Source organism: Condylura cristata, unplaced genomic scaffold (assembly GCF_000260355.1).
Source record: "Condylura cristata isolate star-nosed mole 26May11 unplaced genomic scaffold, ConCri1.0 scaffold00026, whole genome shotgun sequence".
Classification (NCBI taxonomy): Eukaryota; Metazoa; Chordata; class Mammalia; order Eulipotyphla; family Talpidae; genus Condylura; species Condylura cristata.
This window is the reverse complement of record NW_004567127.1, coordinates 15,301,097-15,315,799: the sequence shown is the minus strand read 5'-3', so window position 1 is coordinate 15,315,799 and position 14,703 is coordinate 15,301,097. Positions and strand designations below refer to the sequence as shown.

The window sequence follows — 14,703 nt, the reverse complement described above, 5'->3', positions numbered from 1 at the left end:
GGCCATAAATGATTATTTTTAAGTGGTCTTGATATAATGGTCAGTATAGATGTTTTGATCACGACAAAAATGCATAGATTTATCTGTCTTTGTGATCTAATTCAGTTTACAGAAGAAATTGAAAAACTTGAAGATAAAATGGCATGTGCTAATAATGCCCTGAAAGCAGACTGGGAAAGATGGAAACAAAATATGCAAAATGATATCAAGTCAGCATTTACAGACACAGCTGAGAGGAATATTCACTATTATGAACAGGTAATTCTCAATATTTTATATTGCTTCATTTTTAAATGTTACCTTCTCTTTTACTTTCTATCTGTACAGTAGTTGAAGAGTGTACTAAGGTTTGTTTATGCATACAGGGGTGTACAGGCCAGAGGTGCAGGGTGGGGAATGAGGGTGAGAGGATTCAGTAGAGACAGAGTGGGGATCAGAAAAGGCAGATCGACTCAAATACACTACTGAGGGGAGCAGCCACAGGAGATGGTGTGTTGCACCATCCGCTGGCGGGGATCATAGTGGCTGCAGAGAGCTTCACAGTGCTGTCACTAAATCCCTTGTGCTACCAGGTACCCCAGTTCCTGCTTGCATAGATAAATAAATCTTTAAAAAATATTCATTAAAAAAAAAATTTTAAGTCTACTAAGGAACCAAGTATCACATTCAAAACCCGTTTTGGTGGCTCAGTGCCAATGTAGTTGCCAATTACTATAGTAATGCAAAACCCACCCACTGCAGCAAATGTGCTAATGGGGAGGAAGGATGAATTTTCCCTCTTCCACAGCATGCCCTCAGTGCCTAATTTGGGCTGAACTGAATGTGAAAAAGAATTATGCTATAATTTTGCTTCCTGTGTTTTCCCCTCGAGATTTGAACTCTTCAGATGCACTTGATAGTGCTTCCCAATGATTGTATCATCTCAATTCTTTTTCCTCTCCCTTAAAGCATTTGCAAAGTGAGCAAAGGAACAGAGGCCCGAGTGAGTGGAAAATCAGTCCACCCTGTGTGCCTGCTGTCCCCACTTTGTATTCCCTAGCTGTTATAAAAATCAACAAAGGAACAGGCAGTTCTGTTTGCAACACAGCACCAATATTGTTTTAATTCAGGAAAGAGCTTAGTTTCATTTTTTTTAAAACAATTCCTTAAGGTATTTACTGTTTTTGAATAAATTTTAGAATATTATTGATTTTTCTCCATTTAGCATATTGTAAACTTTCTCTAGAAGGTATATTTTTAAACAAAGATCTTAACTCTTTTCTCTGGCTGCATTAATAAATGTGAAAGTGACGCATTAAGAAAATGATTGTATGCTCTGTTATCTGTAGTACTTGTCAGCTTACAGGTACTTTAAAACATTGTATATTTTGAAAGATGAACTGGTTTAGATATTTTCATTCAACAAGAATTTCTTCATCTCCGACCAGCAGACAAATAAAGCTTATAATAAAGTGGGATAAATTCCAGAATGAGAAGAGTGCAGGCAACTCTAACCTAGTCTAAAAGCAATGAGGAAGTGTCAGCAGAGCATGTGTTTAGGTTGACAAGAATGACATGGGAAAAAGTAGCCAAGTAGATGAGAGAGTAATCTAAAAAAGCCCATGTGCATAAGCCTAGACTTGAACGAGAAGATGTGGTGGGCATTAACTCGCTCCTTTTTGGGAATGGCTTTGTGGAAGTCATGTTTAGTTGAAAATAAAGTAGAGGAGGTAGTGGTTTTTCTTGACCCTACTAGGACCCATGGCTGAGTCTGAAAATTAAATGACAAAAATGTATTAACAAGAGAAAAACATTCACATTGATTTAATGGAGTCCCTCATGACACAGGAAGGAACTCCACAAAGACTGAGTATTTTTATGCTTGATTTGATGAAGAGAGGGTGGTCATGTAGAAATCTGGAAGATTAGAGAATAAGCAGTAAATGTAGTAAACAAGGGCAGTTGGCAGGGCCTGTTGGTTTGAAAGTCTTGGTGGCCTTTGATTAGAGATCAGGAAGCCCCTCTCCTCTGGAAGGAGGGCAGGTGGCACCTCTCACATGGTAGTTTCTGACGGATTTCAGTTTCAAGGGGAAGGACCAGGGCCTTGACCCACTGCTTCTGCCTTTTTTTCAAATGCCTTCCACTTAAAATATTCAGTATGCCAGTGAATCAGCTTTTCGTGTGACATGTCCTGATCCTCACTGGCCTGAGAAGGACCCTGTAAGATTAATTTATCTTTGATTCGAAGGAGAAAGGGAGCCATGGATTTTCCACAAGGAAGTTTTAGAGTGTGCATTTTAGACAGATCTCTGTGGGTGTGTTTGTGTCAGTGGAGACTGGGCATGTTGGGGTAGTAGGGAGGCTAAAGTGTGGACTGACCCAAGGGTTTCATAGTCCTGGGCTGGAGATCTTTGGGAAGATTCAAATGAAAAATTAGGTTTTTTTGTAGGCGGATTAACCATTATTTTCTCTCTCTGAACAACCTTAAGTACATTCAGATATCAAAAAGAATTTCCCACCCATCTCAGATTTCAGAATGTTGTAAAATGTTGGTGTTTAAGAAAGCACTTTTCAGGGCCGTCCCTGGTGGCGCAGTGGGTTGAAGCACAGCACTAGGAAGCTGGAGCCACTTTCGCATTGGTTTGATCCCCTTCTGGCCGGAGGTGATCCCACATGGCGTGGCAGACCTCTCCTGGCCCACCTGGAGCTCCCCTCAGCAGTGTACTTCGACGGTCTGCCTGTTCTACTCCCCACTCAGTCTCTGGTGAACCCTCCACCACCCCTGCACCTCTGGCCTGTACCCCAGTTCTGTATGCATAAGTAAATAAATCTTTAAAAAAAAAAAAAAAGAAAAAGCACTTTTCCCACCATAGGTTTTAATATCAGTGTTCACTGTTTAAACAGCCAGAAATACTACTACTCCTTTGCAATACATCCTCTCCACATGGACATTACAGAATTGTTATGGCAATCAACTAAAATAATTGATAAGAAAAGGACTTCATAATTAGAATATGTGCTAGCTAGTAGTGATTATGGTTACAAAACAAATAGATGAGAGTACAAACACCACACTAACAGGTGCATGACTGTCGTTTCCTTTAAAAGATAAAGTCTGCAAACTTTTCTAAGTTTGAACTTTTTATGTTTTTCACAAAAAAAAAATGTTCAGAGCAGCTCCATAGAACTCCAGCTAAAATGTTTGGGTGTTGATGCTACCTCAAACATAAATACATAATTTTGTCATTCCCCTAGATTTATTTCAGTTTTTATAATATACTGCTTTCTTAGAAACAGTTAAATTAGCATTAGTGTGCCATATGCCATATTGCAAATTTTGTTCTTCACAGCAGTTTCTATCAGTGTGTTGTTTTTAACTCTTTCCTCAAAGTGAAGCATATTTCTAAATGTTACTAAAAACATGTCAAGTCTATTGCATCTAGTATATATAAATTTGGAGGAATCTTTGGTTTACTTTCTTATAACATCAAAGGACCCCTCCAGATCTAGTTATTTGTTGTTTTTTTCTGAGTGAATAACTTTTAACTGATTTGGCACATCAGTTGAAGCATAATCAGGAAGTTGGAGCCCTTAAATTATCAAAGCTTCCCAATTAGCACACAGCCTGGGAGGCCTGAAACAGCAACAGTCTGTTTTTATCTGTTAACTTAAGAATATCTCAGATACACAGGGAAGTGAAATATTCCAGAATCTTGCCATTCCCTTTTTAAAATCTGATCACTTTCTTATGGAAATACTTCTTTTTCATCAACATTTGCAAAATTGAATCTCCCAAAGAGGTTTGGTCCTAGTGGTCAATTAAATGGGCCATGGACATTATATTAATATATTAATAAAATTCTTTTATTAAATGAATTGGCCATAAATTGTTTATGACTTAATTAATGACAGGGGAAAATCAGATTAAGGTATAGGTTGTTATCCGATGCTAATATTGTCATATTAAAATGTACTGAAATGTGTGGTTTTACTTGCAGATAATTGAGAACAATTATTAAAAAAGTTATCTACAAATAAATACTGAACTGGTAAAATGTGGTTGTTCCCATTTTGTTCTCTAAGACCATTAATTAAGAAGAAAGTTACTGAACCTTATTTAAAAAAAATAAGAAAATAGTAAAATAAAAAATCCAGACACTCCCTGGTAGTGCAACGGGTTAAAGCCTCTTCAGCATGAGTTCCATCTCCACCTGCCCCGGAGGGGACCACATGGTGCAACAGACCTGTCCTGAACCGTCCGCTGCTCCCCTCAGCAGTGTACTTCATCAGCCGGCCTGTTCTGCTACCCACACTGTCTCTGGTGAATCCTCTCACTGCCCCTGCATCTCTGGCCTGTACCCCAGTTCTTTCTGTATGCACAAATAAATCTTTAAAAAAAAAAAAATCAAAAATCCAGTTGAATATGGATGAATAATTTCAAAGTATATTTAAATAACCAAAGAATTTCCTGCTAAACTATAGAAGATAATATGACATTATATTGAATGTTGAAAAAAGTATATAATGGTTTTCTATTTGTCCATAGAAGGTACAAAAGTTTGTCTGTTTTTGTTTTCGTTGTCTGTTTGATACTAATAGTGATGATGTTTATAAAGATTGTGATGGTGAAAATATTTCAAAAGATGTAGAAGATTTTTGTCAGCAGGTAAACTGACAGTACACTTTGTAGATATCAACTCACCTAAGTTACTATTTTGGTAATCATTCTGAAATTTGCTTTCTTTAAAATTTAAGTTGTAGGAGACTCATATTAAGCCCCTATTCTGTTAGAAGATTCTTATGACTGAAAAAATATTTGAGCAAAGTGATTTTCTCTACTCTTCACTAGCGATGAAAACACTCGTTTAGTCCTGAAGATATGTTTTCAGTATAACACATGATCAGAATAATGTAATCATTGATGATAAAGGTTTTAGAAATGTATTTTCATGAAATGAATTAAAAGAATAAAGATATTTAGAGGGGAGTTACAGAAGGGAGGGCATGTTCTGTTGTTTCAGAAAACATTGAGAACCAATGTCAAGTATGCTTCAAAACCAAGAACCTTGCAGAATGTATAATTTGAACTCACAAAGAAAGTATGACTTTGTTTGCATTAATTTTGTTCAAATTATATTGCATTGTAAAAAAACAAGTTCCCCGACCCTGGCTGTTTTAAGCAATTGTTGAATAATGTAAATGATCAATTCTGTCTAGAATCTCTGGATACAGCATAGAGAATATTAATTTTTGTAATGTTAATAAGTGTTAATCTCAAAAGATTTTATAGACTAGCAAGTTTGGATTAAATGAACAGGTTTATTCACTAAAATCACAGTGGTCCATTTATAATTGTTTAGGATTATTCACTAAAATCACAGTTGTTTAGTTCATATATGATTTGTGAATCTGACAACATAATTTTCTTAACCTGTATCAGCAGTGTAGGGTCAGTTGGCAAAAGGTGCAGTTTGGGAAACACTGGATATTTATATTGATCTCTAAATTAATACCATGTAAAGTGTGCCTGGTCCCTAGTCATAAGTTGTCCCCTACAGATTCAAAAGTTAGATTATGAAGTCAAGGTTGTAGTTAAAGCTTTTATGACAATTAGACATTGTCAGGAGACCCAAGTACATGATTAATGGGCTTGTTTTGTTATATAAGGTGAAAGCAAGTTTAGGTATTCTCCAGTTTTTGTGGCAGTTTCAGGGTATGAAATGAGTATTAGTTGTGTACACTACTATCACAGTCTTAGCAGATAGAAAAAAATATATGTTCTTCATCACAGGACACAGAACTTGAGAAATACTGCTTTAAGCTCTTCTCTGTTTTCTAAAACTGTTCTTTTATATTTATTATAGGTAATGTCCTTTCATTAAAAATGCATGATATATTTAATATTCAAGTATTGCATTTTGGTATATAGGACAAATATAGAATTAAAATTAAATGCAGGAGAGTATGGTTTTTATTTACTATTATAAGAAAAGTTTAAAATTGGGTGTTTTAGAATTCAGATGCATTTATGTAGTTATTTTGTCATTTTATTAATTGATGGTTTCTGAATTAAATACTTAAAAGCCATAGCTGCAGCTCATGTGTTCACATAACTATGCACATTGCTTCTTATGTTTCCTTCTCTTAAGTTTTGGTTTTAGGTTTTTTCTTGCTTAAAAAGGTCTATAAAAGTATTCTCACCAGTTTTTCATGTTCTTCAATATCATTACTTCTCAATTTTCTGTACAAATGACATTGCATTTGAGTGTGAAACATACAATTATGTCATCAAATAGGCAATTTGTGCCTTTTCATCCTTTGGACTAGATAAATTTTCTGTAGTTTTATTAATCAGAGATTTGAACAGAATATATATCTATAATGAAATAACATATATGGTTTATAAAAATCTATAGCTTCTGAATCAAGAACTTTCATCTTACTATACTTTATAAATGATAGATTATATGCTATGGGCCTATTAAAAAAAGGAAAAACTGATTTAAAGCATATATGTGCACAGACACACACATTATATGATATAAAATCTTAAAGAAAATAGATTTACTAATAAAAAAATTAAAGTTGAATACTAGGGTGTCCATCATTAGCTAATTATAAAATCTTAACCGTGCCCCGTCTATATCCACCTTGTTGATCTGTCACGTAGAAGTATTGATACTCTCCCCGCCTGGTATCATTAGCCCCCCTCCACATACACACAAGTTTTTAGGAAAATACAATTGCATATGGGATATGCTTTCAATGGACATGATTTAAATGAGCACTTAAACATCCTAACCGTACCTTGGTAGTTTTCCAACAGTCAAGAGGTAAATGTACTCTTCTTTCTAGTATGCTGTAGTTTGTTGGCACACTAGCATGATAAGCTTGGGGTTGGAAGTCTCTAACACAAAACTCGACAAATTTCTCACTTGCTTGTTATAAACAAAAAACAAGGGTAAGGGCCTAGAAAAAAAGTATGAGTTGAAAGGATTCTTGTATTTATTCTTGTCACAAAGATTGTTACTATCTTAAGTTTTTTGCAGACCCAATTTTCCATGTGTAAAAATGAGAGGGATGAAATAAATAATACCCCAAGTGTCTATCATTAGCAGATCTTGATTTAAAACTCTGCAGACTCGTTCTACAAACAATATTTAAATGGACCACAAGGTGGCGTTTGTTGCTAGAATCTTTTTGGGTTAACTTGCAGTAAAGTATCACAGTTTACAAATCCAGGCTTATTAGGTTCTTAAAAGAAATGTAAAAGTAATTTTCAGGAAAAATTAAAATATTTTTATTAAGGTTACTGGTGTTTCTGGTTATATAAATTAGCCAGTGATAAAATATTAGTGATTTTTAAAAAACTGTAATGAAAATGCAGTGGCCAGTTATTATCAGATAGTTATTTTTAAAAGTTTTTTAGTGAAATATAATGACAAATTTTGAGATATTACAAACTAATAGAAATAATCTCAAAGTAGCAGATATAATTTTTTTAGATTGATTACATTTCAGAATTTTAAAATATGCAGCATTGAAAAGTTTTCACAATTGATTGAATTTTATGTTTGGATGGTAAAAACAATTACTAAAATGCCATGTATTCCATTTCCCTCTTTTTTTTCAAGATTTATTATTTGTACATACAGAACTGGGGTACAGGCCAGAGGTGCAAAGGTGGTGAGAGGCTTCACCAGAGACAGAGTGGGGAACAGAACAGGCCGACTGATGATGTACATTGCTGAAGGGAGCAGCGGGCAGGTCAGGAGAGGGCTGGTGTGCCATGTGGGTCACCTCGCTGGCTGAGGATTGAATTCGTGCTGCAGTGGCTGTGGACAGCTTCATGGTGCTGTGCTTTAACTTGTTGTATCACCAGGGAGGTGAAAATATTTACTTATGAATCTTATTTCTGGAGATGCTTTACAATAATATTTAGAAATATCCAATATTAAGGGGACAGTAAAATTTTGTTCATTTCCACTGTCAAGCTGAGCAAAGAAAAGCATATTTATAAATGGTGTGTGATTGCATTGCCAACTTCTTTTTGCTCACAGTTAGCCCCTGGAAATCTTCACTGCTAATTCTAGAATGGACACACATTCTAAAGCTGCTTCTTTAGTGACTATGTTAAAAGGCTCAGAGAGTAAATAGATTTGCTTACAGCCACACTGTAAGACAGAACTTTCAGTCACCAGTTTGAAAAACTACTGAAAAAGACTCCTTTGGAGTCCCTGTTGTCATTAGTTTTTTTTAGAAATCTTGGGCACATTTGCTTATGGGATTACTACCCACTTATGAGAACTAAAGAGACATTTATCTTTTCCAGTGGCAATATGTCATCACCACCTTTTTGGAGGTAGCAAGATATTTACTTTCCAAATTAGTTTTGGAATTAAATTTCTAAATATTGTCTTTGTGCATTTGAGAATGTCCTTTATGCACGTGTATAGAAACAAAAGATCTTTTGCTTACTGGTGGGTCAACTTCCCTTTGCTCTGGATCATCTTCCTAACCACACAACGTTGTTCCCTAGTCCTGCCCTTCAAAGAGAAGCTATAGTTTTTGATTTTTAACTTTTGGGGGGGGAAACATGAACTGATTCTCAATTAAAGAGGGTTATTGATAAACTTGCTTTCTAGTCACCCAGCCTCCGTACTGATTGCATGGCCAGCATATTTATTGGCTTTTACTGCAGGAATTTTACTACAGGGAGAAGCATGAAGCACTTGAAAGAGCAAGGCAGTGAACTGCACATTTTTCTTATCTAAGATGCAACACCTGATTTCATCAAAATATATCTGGGCCTCCCTTGTGGCCTAGGGGTTAAGTTTCAGCACTGTCACTGTTAAGGCCAGAGTTCAACCCCTGTCCAGGGAGCTAACCCACATACAGTTAAACAGGCCTCTCCTATCTTGCCAGCTGCTCCCCACTCTGTTTCTGATGAATCTTCTAACCCCCTGCACCTCTGGCTTATACCCCACTTCTTCTACACAATAAAAAAAAGTCTTTAATAATATATTGTGTTAAAATAATGCATGTGGAAATATGCCAATTTCACTAAAAGGTAGAATTCCTTTTGATTCTCCCATAATAATACAAGAGTCTGAAATTAGAATGAGCTAACAGGTACTGTTTAAGAATAGGATGACAATGTTGCTAGATTTTTTTTTTTTGTACTGTTGCTACTCTAATTTTGATACAAACCAGGTGCTTTACTTATTGTAGTGATTTAAAAGAAAAAAAATCAATTGTTTGGCAGAAACTAATGAAAAGCAATTATATATAATAGAAATACCTTTTTTAAAAATAAAATTTATGATTGCAAAGCAGGTATCATTGGGCTTTGAGAATTGATTTTGAAGTTTGTTTATCTTCCAGTTATGCCTATTGGACACTGTAGATTCTCAATTAAATTATTGAACTGTGTAGTAAAAACAATCCATTTCTTGAATTTTTACTAAGTTTTTCATAGCCAAAGAAAGCAAGAAAGAGTAGATTTAAGGAGTGGTTCATTCTTTTAAAATATATAATACATTTACATATATATAATACATTTACATATATATGTATATATATATGTATACCCACACATATACATACACACATATTAACTAAACAATTGTGCCATTAATTAGATACAGGTTAATGTTAAGCACTTGTCAAGGGGGGCAGTTAACACTTACTTAGTAAAACACATGCTATCAAAAATTTTTTTAGCTTTATTTATTTATGCATCCAGAACCAGGATGCAGGCCAGAGATGCGGGGGCGGTGAGAGCATTCAGCAGAGACAAGAATGGGGAGCAGAACAGGCAGATCTGCTGAGGGGAGCAGCAGGTGAGACAGGAGAGGTCTGCTGTGGCATATGGGTCACATGGGGGGGGGGGACCAGGGATCGCACTGAAGTAGGTGCCATTAGCTTGCAGCGCTGAGCCTTAACCCGCTACACCACCAGGGAGAGCCCATACTATCAGAATTCTGAGAGGAACGGCAGCATCAGGAGCCACACAGTTTGGGGTCAGACCTCTGCTTTGCAGACTCAGAAACCCGAGTGGCAATCACACTTTCATAGCAGAACTTAACACATTTACAGAGCAGTAGAAACCAGGATGTCAGTTGATTCATATTTAAATTGAAAAGTGCAGTTTTTATGAAGACCAGCATGTTCGCATCAGAAATTCAACACATTCTTTATAGAATCTACATTTACTGACCTCTTTCATGTACCTGGCATGTACTAACTCAGTCATCTTCAAAGGCATTATGTTCCTGGAAACTTACAAAGAACTCCCAAGAAGTATGATAGGCACAGTCAACCTCTAAACCTTCAAGTTCCATAATATATTTGCCTAAAATTTGGTCAGCCTGATGACCCTGCAGTCATGTATTTCCTTACCCACTTTCTCTTCTGAAATTTTCCTTCTTCCATTATCTAAAAGAAAAGTGATCTTGTCTTAACAATTCAGTGGCTATTAAGCACCTTGGTGATCATTGAAGAGATTCTTTTCCATTTGCTGATGGATAGATCCTAGCTGTACCACTTTCAGATTTATAATATCCTCATATTCTTGACCCTTTGGGGCTCAGCTTACCTCACCTGTAACACATTCATAAAATCATGAGGAAACGTAAAGAAGGTAATATGTAAAGCAACTGTCAGTGCGTGGCCCAGTATTTATATTGCATATAGCAGTTGTGTTCTGCTGTTCCTCCATGTTAATGCCATGTAATCTGTATTTCAGAATATGTAAGTTATTTTATCTGGTATTATGGATGTGAAGGTAAGTTAAATAGCTAATTAGCCTCTTTCACTAAGTTTCACTTTTAGGACTTACTTCAGAAATTAAAAAATACATAAATTCACAACACTTATTAGCATGAATAACTACTGAATATCTTTCTTAGACATTAATTAAACTAGAATAGTTGGAGCAGAATAGGATGACTGAAGTTTGTTCACTTGAGGACATATCTTTGCTGCAGTTTGGAACACGTATTTGACAGGAATTCTAAATAGAGCAGACTGCTCAAAATTTCATTTTGAGTTGTACCTTGAGGTCGTTCAGAAGTTTATTTAAATGTGAGCTTGGCAGAGTTATGAAAAAGATAAGGTATCTCCTGAAAACAGTAATTGCTTTGGGCTGCCCTGCAGGGTAACCAGGTAGTAGATTGTGTATGGATTTGCAGAAAGGAGGCCAGAGAGCTTGAGAAGAAATGACATTTATAGGGAAATGGGGCTATCCCAAATGTGAAGTATTGGTCTACACTCTCATTTGTCAAACTTCATTCTCAGAAGTTTTCTTTAATTGGACAGATTTTTTTTGACAGTGTTTATAATTTGATATTTTTGTCTTCTTTATTGTACAGAAAATTTGGTGACAGTTTTTGAGTATCAGTAAAGATGTTTTAACTTTTTTCTTGTCATTGAAAATAAATAAAATACTAATAGCTAATACTAAATGCATAGCTATATATGATGTTATCTTGTAATATATATTATATATGGTGTTATTTTGTAAAAGTTGCTGTTTTGCAAGCTCTAGTCCTAATTTGTCAATAGCTTTTTTTAATCAAAATGAAAATTATAATTTGAAATAATGTCAGTTCTGTGACTGTTTACAGAATATTTCATTCAGTGAAGTCAGTTATCTTGATACTTGAATGTTAATCCAATCTTAACATTCCTAGGGCAACCCTATTTGGTCATAATGGACAATTCTTTTTAGAAATTTGCTTGATTGACTTGCTAAATTTTGTTCACAAGTTTTACATCTGTATATATGAGAGATATTGATCTGTTGTTTTCTACCTTTGTTAGTGCCTTTGGCCTTGTGAAGTTGGAAGCAAGACTGTATTCGGTTTTTTGAAGAGTTGGTGTAGAATTAATATTTCTTCCTTAAATTTGGTAGGATTCACCAGTGAAGCCAGTTGGGCCTAGAGTTCTACTTATAGAAAGATATTTAACAATAGATTCAAATTCATTTGGGTTTCCCTGTATTTTCTGGAGTGAGTTTTGGTAATGTGTATCTTTCACAGAATTGGCCTGTAACATGTTTGTTGACAAATGTATCAGTAATAAGCATTTCATAATAATTTCTTTTTTCCCTATAAATGAATCTGATGTGGGTCATCCCTCCCATTCATAATAGCTGATCATTTGTGTTCTCTCTCCTCTTTTATGATCAACTCAACTAAAAAGTCTATCAAATTTTACACATATTTTCAGAGTTTAAAGTTATATGACTGGCTTTAACTTTATGAGACTTCTTGTTTAGCATAGAATGTGGTCTAATATAATACATGTATGTGCACAAACACACCATAAATTATGTTCTTCTATTCTATAGAAATCAATTAACTCAAGTTGATGACAGTGACATTCAAATCTGTTGTATCATTGATGATTTTCTCTCCACATACTCTATCAATTCTTGATATAGAGGAATATATCAAAATCAGTTATAATAGTAGATTTATCTTTTGTTTTCTACTTCTATTTTTTATTTTGATATACTTTAAAACTCTCACTATAAGTATTTTAAATTGTGTCCTTAAATGAATTCACCCCTTTATTATTGTGAAATTACCTGTATACCTGTATACTAATCTTTGCTCAGAAACATACTTTGATATTAGCATAGTCACTTTAGATTTCTTAGGTCATGTGTTATATCATATGATTTTTTTCATCCTTTGATTTTTAAAATACTCACATATTCATATTCGAAGTATATATTGTTATAAGCAGAATATATGGGGCTCTTTTTTATTTAATAAGAAAATATATTCTCATATTGGAGTGTTTAGGCTATTCACATTTACATTGATTATTGATATCGTTAGCTTTGAGTCTATTATCTTGCCCTTTATTTTTTATTCTATCTGTCCTTTGTTCCCACTTTCCTTATTCCTTCTTTTGCATAAACAGTTTCACATGATTTAATTTTAGATCCTTTTTAGTGTATTACTTACAACTTATATTATTTTAGTAGTTACATTGGCTCATTGTATGTATCATATATTCCACCTTTAAGTAATATACTGTTTCACTGATTTGGAAACTACAATTATATTTCACCACTCCCTTTCTCCTGGCCTCAGTGATCATTTCTGCCTTATATTTTACTTACAAATATATGCCCTGTAAGAGTTTGTTGGTGTTATTAAGTAGTCGATTATATTTTAAGCAATTTAAATAATAGGAAAATACATACATGCCTATGTGGTTCATTCTTTCACCACCTTCAAAACGTTGCACTGTGATCTTGCTTGCATTATTTCAGGTGAAATGTTGTCATTTATCTTCCTTCCTCTGTATATAAAATACAAACTAGTATAATTGTGCTGAGGATAAATTTCATACAAATAACTGACACAAAACTAGTATGAGGATCAGCCCTGAACAAAACCATGATGTACATCCCACTTATGTCTTTGTGTCTCAATCACCTTCACTTCTCTGGCCCATTTTCATCTCCTGTGACACATTAATGACCCTGTCTCACCACCGAGTCACAACAGACTACCACAATTTAATAATTACTAATTGTTTTAGCAGACTTTGTGCCAGGTATATTGCACAGAGATTGATACAGATTATGTAAATTTAATTTTCACTATTGCTTTGGTGGTATGTGCTATCATTAACCTAATTTATAACTGAAGAAACATAATGGAGATTAATCAACTTGTAAAAAATCACACTTGATGTAGTAGGATTCAAATGTAATTAAGACTTTGTATCACCACTCCTTAATTAAGATACCTAATTCCTTCCTCTTTGAATCCATTTCTCCTTGAATGTTTAGCTGTTTTCTCTCCTGGCAGTGGGGTCAAGGTGGGTTATCGCATACTCTTTAGCAGTAGTAACACTTACTAACAAGCAAAAGATATAGGAAATGGCAATGAGTCTGGCAAACTGATGTGAAAGAGTAGGGTAGATTGCTTGATTGCTGTAGGAATAAATATGTCAGGATTTGTTTATCCTTTTAGCACTAGAGTGAGCCATTATTAATCTACCCTGATATGTTTCATTATTCAGTGCCTTGCTACCTGGGAATCCTTCCTTTCATCACAGTCCAGCCTGCACTTGGAAGAAGCTTCTGAAGATAAACCTTAACTCCATTGAAGCCCTTTGTGTGATCACTGGGAGAGAGCAAATGTTAACCAAAATTATTTTTTTCTGAATGGGCAGTGTCCTTATTAAGTGGATGAGAAATGTTTCACACTATCTGGAAAACCAATAACTTGAAACTCAGGTATTCCAGATTATTGATATGATTATATATATCATGTATAATATATATATATATATAAACATAGATTTTTGTTCTTAAAATTTTGTGCCAATAATTGCATATAGAAAATCTTTTAAAAGTATTTGTGAAACATGTCATTTTAAATATATTGAAAGATTCAGTTTTAATAAAATGTTTATATGAAATGGCTGGCTGTGTTCTTTTTTGACTAAAGTTACTCAAGCAGACCTCTGAGGCAGATTTTAACATGAATTCATACACTTTACACAATGGCTGTACCCCAGTTTACATTCTCACCAACAGTGAATGTGTGTTCCCTTCTCTCAACATCCTCTCTCTTTTTTTTTTAGGCTATTAGGCATTCTCAAAGGTGTGAATTGATAGCTGATAGTTCACTATGGTTTTAATCTCAATTTCCCTAAAAGTAAGAATTGATGAACAATTTTTCATTTGCGTGTTTG

General features: G+C 34.7%; 1 protein-coding gene across 5 annotated transcripts in view; it reads left to right on the top strand.

The window, feature by feature from the left end:
- SNX7 (sorting nexin 7) overlaps window positions 1-14,419 on the top strand; it is a 506,430-nt gene extending 492,011 nt beyond the window's left edge. For 4 of the 5 annotated variants that reach the window (XM_012730110.1, XM_012730108.1, XM_012730109.1 and 1 more), the window contains 2 exons: window positions 106-258; window positions 14,026-14,323. In XM_012730110.1, the coding sequence (XP_012585564.1) occupies window positions 106-258; window positions 14,026-14,103 (231 nt within the window). In that variant the 3' untranslated portion in view covers window positions 14,104-14,323. Of the gene's footprint in view, window positions 1-105; window positions 259-14,025 lie in introns of all 5 variants that reach the window. The other variant, XM_004689751.2, reaches the window with a different exon arrangement.
- Window positions 14,420-14,703: the final 284 nt, after the last annotated feature.